Consider the following 9,983-nt stretch of genomic DNA (forward strand, 5'->3'; position numbering starts at 1 on the left):
TATGTGACAACCTATTGCAGGCTTCATCACAGAATCATCCCTGCGACGCAGAGATATTTAAAAAAAAAATTAGTGTGCTGAATTATGTGTCGCATTGAACTGAAATATTGATCCATTGTTGAGATCATATCTGACTGCCTGGCTGAAAGGCTTGAGGGAGAAAATATGTTCCGGCAATAGCGTAAGGTGTCCTAAACGGATTTGGCCCTTTCCCTCTTAGGCCCTGTTTGGAATCATCCAGATTATATAATCCAGATTTTATAATCTATTATGTCTTCAAACATGACAGATTATGGTGTAGATTATAAAAACTAGATAGACAGATTATTAAAAACTCATAATCTACTCTATACCAGCTAAAATCAGATTATGGATTACTAATGACCCATTACCCTTGTAAAGTTAGAGATAATTACATTCCTACCACCGTCACCCTCCTCTTTTTTAAAATAAAACAGAGGACGGACATGTCATTATGTAATGTAAAGCCTCGATTACAGTTTATATAATCTGGCCTCCAAACATGTCCACATGACTTATTTTTATAAACCAGATTGTATAATCTACCTTCATAATCCAGATTATTATAATCTATTATGATTCCAAACAGGACCTTAGTAGAAGATAAACATAAAATGGCCAAGCTTAGTCCATGCACGTACAGCAAGAAATCCAAAACTAAATCGAACGCCCATTAGTAAATGGAAGCCCAACGCTACACTTTGTGGCAGTGCATAATCAGAAGTTCAACAACATAAAATGTTTGCAAGGCTTAGGTTCTGCCAAAATCACCTTAAATTTATCCAGCACCTTTCCAGTTTCTGCCATATTGTTAGGATTACGGGTCTGTAACAGTTTATATGATTTGACGCAAGTCAGCCTATACCCCATTTCTAGAAGAAGAAAAGGTGGTTATATACCATTGAAAAACGCCTAATTACATCATAGCTACTGAAAAAACAAAACTATTTATTCTTCCAAAACCTCTGCATGCTGCATGTGTGTAGTACTCCCTCCGTTCTTAAATATAAATCTTTTTAAAGGTTTTACTAATGAACTATATACGAATGTATATAGACATACTTTAGAGCATAGATTCACTCATTTTGCTCCGTATGTAGACCATTAGTGAAATCTCTTAAAAGACTTATATTTAGGAACGGAGGGAGTATTACTGTTGTATGTTGCATGTGTTTAGTATTACTGCTGCATGCAGCATGTGTGTCGCTTATGCACTGCCGCTAATGGAAACACATCAGAACCCATTAATCGCAGTGGCAAATAATGAAGTTTCGAAAGTGAGGACATTTCAGCGGCATACGGTAAAGCTGGTACTTATTCAGCAGCCCATATGGAAATATCTGTTTTTAGAAGATCAGCTTTAGGATACACTGACCGAGTTTAATTAATTTCCCACGACTATGAATTTTTCTGGTACTTTAGACCTTTTTTTTCCGGTACTTTAGACCTTGCATATTTTTCAATCTACAGCTTTGCATTTGCCTACCGTACAAGGAAAATTGCCTAACGATTAGTATTATATACTCCTTCCATTTCAAAATTCTTGTCTTAGATTTATCTAGATATGAATGTATCTAGTCACGTTTTAGTATTTTGATACTAGACAAATCTAAGACAAGAATTTTGGGACGGAGGGAGTATGTGTTTGCACGGCCGGTTTCAAGATATGAGCATCCAAAAGCTGGAAATAAAGAAAATCTAAATAAGTAACCAAGGAATTCTGGACAACATACATACTGTTGTCATTATGAAGAGCAAGAAGGAACTGAATGATATGTGGAGTATATGGCATCAGTGTTGTGCTCCTCGGTTCGGCTGAAGAACATTATACATAGAAGCACAGCTAAAACGCATAACGCCCACATCACCACTAACGACGGCAAAGTTCTCCACCACCACAATGTGAACGGATGCAGGAAGCCAAGTAGCCAACACCACTATACAATCGAACGAAAACACATGACACCCACCCAAACATAGCGCACTTCAGCCACAATGCAGCGCAGCCGCCAAAATAGATAAAGGCCTAAGCCCAATCCAATGCAGGTGAGTGCGCAAGAGCAGAACCACCCGGAGACGCTCGCCTTGACCCAGATAACAGCCGCACAGGAAGGCAAGGGAAGAGAGGGAGAAGGACGCACCAGCAGGCTGGCCAATCGGTGGACGAAGACGAAGCGATCCAGACACAAACCACCAGCGAACGGAGCAAGAACGCCGGCAAACCTCATCTGGACACAGGTACAGGAGCCAAGCTGCAGGCAGCACTAGTTTCACTCACCAAATTAACCATCATCCCTCTCTGACCATACCATACAACAGAAGCAATGCGAAGGCAGAGGAATCCTGCACAACCGACACGCAGAACAGGATGTTGTAGCCAGCTCGATGAGCGTTTAATCCCGCTGACCAGCGGGGTCCATCGGGAGGCCAACGCCCAGAGCACTCACAGAGCTGCATTCCTAGGGATCATAGTGGTTTTAAGGATTAAACTAATTGTATATGCACAGCAGTGTGCACTTTAAGGTCAATGCGATTTGCAAGAAAAATGAAGCTATAGCGGGTAACTAGCAAAAGCAGATTTTAAAATAAACTATAGTTGAACGTTTATAGGATCAACAAAAGCAGATATTGGTGCTTTTGTAGGTAACAACCTTTCATCAAATTCATATGCAAAAGGAGGGATAAAAACAAGGCAACCAAAATGTTACTATATCATGCCAACTAGTGAGGGACACCAAAACAACAAAGGAACAGGATCGTCCTCAGATCCAACTTAGAGTAATTGACTAACGACATAGGTAGTATGGCTATCTGTAGTGTACAATAGTGTACAATACGAGGTAGGTATACGTTTCCCCTTCTATGTTTTTTTGGGGGGGTGTTACCGAAGCAAAAGCGTAATTTCAATAGTTGAACGGCATAGAAACCATTGAAGGCTTAACTGAGCACCTTATATATAATTAAGTAGTTACAGTACACTGGCAAAGAACATGTCCGATGATCAGTTCAAGCAACCAAGCAAAGTCCTGTGACCAGGTCATGGAGTTGCTGTTGGTCAGCATGGGAAAGGATGATCTTGTCGATGCGCACCAGGAGTACACAGACACGACGATGAGAATTATGTCAATGGGCAATTTTGGCTGCCGTACATTAACCCTGCAAAGGAGACAGATTAGATCAAAGCTCCGGCTAGCATCACAAGTAAATGTGGAGATATGTGTAAGGATGTTGTCAACCAAAAGTCCAAAACACAATATACTGAGAGCAGAAAGAAACCCAGAGGCCAATGAAATTTAGATTAGACAACAAACTTGAGGGAATCTAGAAACTGCCTTTGTTCTACTGAATACAGATGCAAAACTTAATGTTGTCATTGGCAAATAAAATGGAACATAGGAGAACAGCAGAAAAACAATAGCAAAGTACTTGCTGAACAGAAGGGCAACTTCAGCAAGGCAAACCGGAGTTAATAATTTGTACCAAACCGCAAGGTCAATGAATTGAGATGGGACAACTTCAGCTAACCCAGAAACTCGAATAGAGATGCAAAATAGAAGGGTGATATCAATAGACAAGATTGCAGAATGGAAAATAGAAATTTAGTTAAGGAAGCCCACATAAAAATATTGAATTTCCCTTACCATCCAATCCACCATCCAGTTTATATTTCTTTAAAAATATACGAGGGTGTGAGCACACAAATTCAGCAGTAATATAGCATGTTTAACTAGTTAATAAATTTGATACATGCACAACCAGTCTATAATTGACATGTGAAGGCAATATTTTTACAAGAGAGTTGATTCTGGCACAGTGGTTCCCGGTCTCCACCCTGGATGCCTTCCATTTTGAAATGGACGTCTCCGGGGTGTATGCTACGGAGTAGATTTTGCGGGTATTAGTTCTCCCCAACTACAATTATTTAGGTACAGAGGGAGTAGATTCTAACAATTTAACAAGACGCCCGGCGCAGAACAGGCTTTCCAAATTCCTGGACTTCGGATGTACAATGGACATCATTTAAATGGTAGTACTTCCTAAGTTGAGCTTCCCAGGGGGTTGTGACATTTTTTTTGTCAGAAACAAATACTCCAGTACAGTGTAGTGCTGCAGCCATGCATGTCGACATGCTGGCCCCTTAGTCTTTCCGTGGTTAACCCATTTATGTACCTGATTAGGGGTACCAGCTCACATTAGTAATGTGACATTACCATGCATGGAGCATGTCCCCATACAAAGATACGACGGCAAACACAGGTGGAGCCCGGGACGTGTGGTTCTACCAATCTTTTTTCTTTCCGACAAATCTTACAAGGATTAATAGTTATATCTCTGTTTCATCTAGGAGCACAATAATAATGCATGCCAAACATATACTCACCAGAGCTGTGATAAACATCGCAGTCTACAGAAGAATACGCCTTGAAGATGTTGTATATCTTTGAGCATCCATCATTACTTGCCGAGGCCTCCTCTGACAGCTTCACTGTCATTCTTTTTAGCACCGGTGCAGATCTAAGTATAAATTTTATCAGATCGAACTCATGATCCTGTCCTTCGAAGCCATTGAACTCTACTTCTTCGAGAGCAGGCAAGGAGATAGGAGATTCACTAAGACAATGAAATGGAAAATCTTTCACCTAAAACCAAAAGATTATGTGTGAATTACTAAACAATGTATTATTTAGATATATAATCAAAGCAGAGAATTACTTTAACTGCTGCTATGAAGATCTTAAGCATCCGCACACGACGAATTTGATTTATCCCAAGGAGATGAAACACAAGTTCTCCAAAAGCATGCCCCCTGGTTTTGAGATGTAGCTCCAAAACAGAAAACGCAGCAACCATGTGCTTCTCTATCTCCTGCGTAAACTTGGCCGGATCTCGGTAAATATTACTTGAGTCCTGAAAAAACAATTTGGCAGGATATATATCATTCACAAAAATTTAGTTTAGTCCGAGCTTGCAGCAGATTGAGCAGTGAAGGGGACACACAGCGCACGCATGAATGTGGAGCGAGGTTAGCTGCCCTTCTCCCTCTGCCGTCTGTAGCAGCAGGTCCCTGATTATCCAAAGGCAAAAATGAATACCCACACGGTGGTGGCAGTCCCATGAAACTTTCTCCACCATCGGTGCCAAGACAGAGACGTCGACCCACCAGGTCATGAAGGACATGGTAAATTGCTTCAGCGCGGGAGCAACAATGTTGACAGCAACGATATCTTGTGCCCAGCTGGCATTGTGGTGCACGACAAGCTCCTGCAGCGACGGCGAGTTCACCCTCAGGCTGCCCTCATCGAAAAACGACGAGATAAGGCGGAGCGTGCGCAAACGCGGGCAGCAGGGGAGCAATGCGTCGAGGTTGGCACCACAATTCGACAGGGACAGCGTCTCGAGCGCGGGGAACTCGGCGCCGGCTGGCACCGGGCAGATGACGGAGGAAACGTCCAGCACAATTGATGTGGCGCGGCGGAAGGTAGGCAGGAAGAGGACGAGGCGACGGAACTCCGGGGGGAGGACGAAGACGAGCTTCTCCGGCTCGAGCCGCGCGGCGGCGCGGAGCAGCGAGCTGGCACGGGGGCTGTCTCTCCGGTAGGCGCTGGGGACGCGCGCGTGCGGCTGCGAGTAGACGCCGATCTGGAGGAGGGAAACCGCGGGCGGGGGGAGAGGGACCTGGCCGAGCGCCGCCTCGAGCGAGGGGTAGGGCACGCCGCTGAAGACGATCTGGCGAAGGCGGGCCCAGAGGCCGCGCCAACGGCGGGATAGGACGCCGGTGCGCGCGGCGGCGCCGGCGCAGGGGAGGAGGGCGAGGATGAGGAGGAGGAGCTCATCGGGGAGGGCGCTGATGAGGTCTGGCACGCCGGGTGGATCTAGCAGCCGGGCGGACCGCCGGCGAGATCCCGATCTAAACGGCATAGAAGCCCTGCCAAAACCCTGCCGCTCACTATGACTCTCACATTTTATTTTTTATTTTCTTTCTTCTTGTTTACATGTTCTCTAAGTAAAATGCATCGTTGGTTCTTAAACTTGGTAGCAAAGTCCAAGATGGTCCTTGAACTCACAAAATGCCTTGATACAGTCCCGTAAGGGCATCTCCAACAAGCGTATGATGAGCGATGGTAAGTTGGCCACGTAGACTATTTTGGTGACATGGCAGGTAATAATAGCAGAGAGAGAACCAAAACGTATGATCCTGAACCGACGCTCCGGACACAAGCTCCGAGGCCAGCCCGTTCCTTTCTTTAGCATTCAAGTGGGGTCGTCTGGATCTGGTGCGAGTAGCCGCCCCAAAATTTCTCCTCTCCTGCGTGTATATCCCGATTTCCTCTTTGGCGCGCCAAATCACTCTGCTGCTCGCGCCCAAATTGCCCTGCTGCTCCCGCCTCCATCAAATCCCCTCTCGCGTTCATCTCTTAATTTCACTTTGCCCCAAACTTCTGACCATGAGCCGCCAAACTAGGGTTCAAGCGCCGCCGCCGCCGCCGTATTCGTGGCCGGCAACGGCTGTTACCAGCGAACCCACGCTGACTCCCGACGTTGCTGCGTCCTATGGTATCCCACTTTGTCGGCTGTAGTGCTATCCCAGTTTGAAGATTTTTCGTTATGTATGTGCTTGCAAGCAAGGCATCATCTATGGTTACAAAGATGTGTTGCACTGGTGATCATGTGCTTCCTCTACTAATTTAATGCTTCTGCTATATTCTCTCTCTTAATTACATACAGCTTAACATACGGTACATTGGAGAGCTTGTATGTTGTGTTGTTGGTTGCTGATGTGGACAGATTTACCAACAACTTAACATACAAACTGTTGCGGATGCTCTAACTTGCAAACATCGTCAATACGATCCTCAAACTTGTGACATCAGTCTTGTCCTAAGTATGCACGTACGCCACAGCTTACCGTATTTGCCATATCAGCAGTTAGAGCCCGCAAATATCTCGTCCCCGTCATAGCCATGTATCTCAAAGGAAAACTAAAGAAGCGAGTTAAAGATAGAGAAAAAAATCATCACAGGTCCTCATACTTATCTTGATGGCCCCTTTAGTCTATATATACTAGCAAAACGACCCGTACGTTGCAACGGGAGAAAAACAATTATAATTTTTAATGGTGTTAATCATGCTATGTTTTTAAAATTTTAGGACATTTCTTGAAATGCATGAACATTTTTTGAATTAGCAAACATTTTTTTCAATTGCACTAAAAGAATAACACACACTTTTTTTTAAAAATCATGGATTTTTATTGTTTTCACCAACATTGTTCTCAAAATTATGAACATTTATCTGAATATGCAAATATTTTTACAAAAATCCTGAGCATTTTTTGAATTCACAAACATTTTATATTTTCTTCAAACTTTTATTTCAAAATTCCCAGTTTTATAAATTGCAAAAGTTTCTCAAAGTTCTAAACTAAAAAATGAAACAGAAAAATGAAAATAAAAAATGAGACTAAAAACAGAGGCACGAACTGTTTTAAAGATTTTTACACGGACTTTTGTTTAAAATTGTTGACTTTTTTATTTTATGGACATTTTCTTAAAGTTTAAACATTTTTTTATATGCAAACATTTATCAAAACTCCTGAGTAGTTTTTGAATTCACAAAAAAAATGTTTTTTGAATATTTTATTTTGAAATTCTCAGTTTCTTAAATTTCAGAAAAGTTGTTTGAAGTTCTAAATTATTTAAAGTAGAAAAACAAAACGGAACTGAAAAGAAAAATAAAAAACTAAACTAAAAAAATAGGAACCCACGCATGGGCCGGCCCAAACAGGTGTGCTGCATCTTTTTCCAACGCCTAGAGCGTAATATAGGAGGTGCCTACATGGGCCGGCCCAGTCGAGAGATTTTCCTGTTTGAAACGTTTTTTATGACTTATAGGTGGCATTGGTGGGTAATTTTAGTCAACTTTAAAGGCAATTTGGATGACGTACGGAAGAAGCACTATTTGCTTTATTAGTAGGTAAAGATAGTTGTAAATACCTGAAATACGGTCCTCATAGTTGTTATGGGGGTTTACATACGGTCCAATATACGTTTTTGTGTACGTATTTGCTTAGTTGGTGTTTGACTGGCCTCGCCACGTGTGGTTTGACCGACAACTCAGCTCACGGTCGTCACTTGGCTGTTATACCCTGGTAAGCCACGGTTTTTTCGCAAATTGACCATGCATTTACACCCAGCACCCACCTGGTCGGACCGCAACTACACCACCTGGTCGGACGTCGTTTCTCCTCTCCCCGTCACTCCTCCTCTCTTGTTGGCTCAACCCTAACCAACGCCGCCAACGTCGCTATCGGGCGCCGCCGCATCCACTAATGTCAGCATCCACACCCCGTCCTCCGCTACCGCCGCACAAGGGTCGTCGTCGTCATGTCATCTTCAAGCTCCGTTCGCTCTGGACTGCATGGTCGCACCATCGTTGTCCCATTGGCTGGTTGCCCCGACTGTGGCGACCCCGTGACCTTCTACCACTCGGCCACTGATGACCGTGATGGCTGGGTATTCTACAAGTGCAAGAAACACACTGTGAGCTTCTTGTTTTTTCTATCGCTCTTGATTTGATCATTGTTGCATGTTTTTGTTAATGCTTGATCTGAATTATTTAACTCAACATGTTTACTCGATTTGGACAGTTAACTGAATTTTGACACGTAACAAAATTTTGACAGTTAAATAGAATTTTTATAGTTAAATTGAATTTTGACACTTAAGGAATTTTAACAGCAATCTGATAATGCTTGATTTGCTCATATGATTTGCTAATGCTTGATTTGTTGCTTCATCTCATAATGCATGATTTGCTAATATGGTTTGTTTGATATGAAAATGCAGGTGACCTGTGATTTCTGGCGCTCGGAGCTAGAGTATGTGTAGCATCTGATTGAAACTAAGGTTCTTGTTGGTAATGTTGTTGTTGATGCATTTGGTGCAGCTCGGGATAGAAGGGAAGAGCTTGAGATGAAGAGGAATGAAGCAAATGCAGGAAAAAGGAGCATTGTTGGAGGAGGCAATGCATGTTGAGTCAATTTTGGCAGCCCTAGTGAGAAGAACTTTGTCACCAAGCAGCAAGCTGCTATGCTGCTTGGACTGGGTAGAGAAATCCTAATGGTGATGAAGCTCGTGTTGTCTAGTGTCATGGTGCTTTGTGTGCTCTGTTTCATCCTAACTACAAAGAAATGATTAAGTTAGCTGCGTACGTATCTTAGCTGTTGTAGTTTATAAGTTAGCAGACAAGAAAGTTGTTGGTCTATGAAATTGTAGTAGTTCTTAAGTGAGAAACCTGCCCAAAGTTAATCTAAGTTGTAATGTAATGGTGGATTTTGTTGTGGTTGTAATGGATGAACTATGAAGTAATATGAAGCACGTAGCTTCATGCCTACATACTGTTGTTGGAATTATGCCCTAGAGGCAATAATAAATACAGTTATTATTATAATTCCTGTATCAAGATAGTCGTTTATTATCCATGCTATAATTGTATTGAATGAATACTTATATACATGTGTGGATACATAGACAAAACACTGTCCCTAGCAAGCCTCTAGTTGGCTAGCCAGTTGATCAAAGATAGTCAGGGTCTTCTCACTATGTACAAGGTGTTGTTGCTTGATAACTGTATCACGCCATTAGGAGAATCACGTGATGGACTAGACCCAAACTAATAGACGTAGCATGTTGATCGTGTCATTTTGTTGCTACTGTTTTCTGCGTGTCAAGTATTTGTTCCTATGACCATGAGATCATATAACTCACTGACACCGGAGGAATGCTTTATGTGTATCAAACGTCGCAACGTAACTGGGTGACTATAAAGATGCTCTACAGGTATCTCCGAAGGTGTTCGTTGAGTTAGTATGGATCGAGACTGGGATTTGTCACTCCGTGTGACGGAGAGGTATCTTGGGGCCCACTCATTAATACAACATCACACACAAGCCTTGCAAGCAA

The 9,983-nt window shown here is 42.7% G+C and overlaps 1 protein-coding gene across 3 annotated transcripts; it reads right to left on the bottom strand.

The window, feature by feature from the left end:
* Positions 1-2,950: 2,950 nt before the first annotated feature.
* LOC123407930 lies at positions 2,951-6,049 on the bottom strand. 3 transcript variants are annotated; one of them, XM_045101181.1, is made up of 5 exons: positions 5,183-6,004; positions 5,020-5,086; positions 4,735-4,929; positions 4,403-4,661; positions 2,951-3,177 (listed from the first exon to the last, which is right to left on the bottom strand). In XM_045101181.1, the coding sequence occupies exons 1-5, from the start codon at positions 5,938-5,940 to the stop codon at positions 3,140-3,142; spliced, it is 1,317 nt and encodes a 438-aa protein (XP_044957116.1). In that variant the 5' UTR covers positions 5,941-6,004; the 3' UTR covers positions 2,951-3,139. The 3 variants fall into 3 exon arrangements, 2 of the variants coding, with proteins under 2 accessions (XP_044957116.1, XP_044957114.1); XM_045101179.1 differs by having other exon boundaries at positions 5,020-6,006; XR_006612701.1 differs by having other exon boundaries at positions 4,403-4,536; positions 5,020-6,049.
* Positions 6,050-9,983: the final 3,934 nt, after the last annotated feature.

The sequence above is a fragment of the Hordeum vulgare genome, chromosome 7H (assembly GCF_904849725.1).
Source record: "Hordeum vulgare subsp. vulgare chromosome 7H, MorexV3_pseudomolecules_assembly, whole genome shotgun sequence".
In the NCBI taxonomy this organism is placed as follows: Eukaryota; Viridiplantae; Streptophyta; class Magnoliopsida; order Poales; family Poaceae; genus Hordeum; species Hordeum vulgare.

What these genes read in the sequence shown, in the direction of transcription:
- LOC123407930 (XM_045101179.1), bottom strand. Translation starts at nt 5,940, where the DNA reads ATGCCGTTTAGATCGGGATCTCGCCGGCGGTCCGCCCGGCTGCTAGAT. An exon ending in TCCACATTCATGCGTGCGCT is followed by an intron (nt 4,930 to 5,019) that starts GTGTGTCCCCTT and finishes TTGTTTTTTCAG; the next exon opens with GACTCAAGTAATATTTACCG. An exon ending in CGATGTTTATCACAGCTCTG is followed by an intron (nt 3,178 to 4,402) that starts GTGAGTATATGT and finishes TCTCCTTTGCAG; the next exon opens with GGTTAATGTACGGCAGCCAA.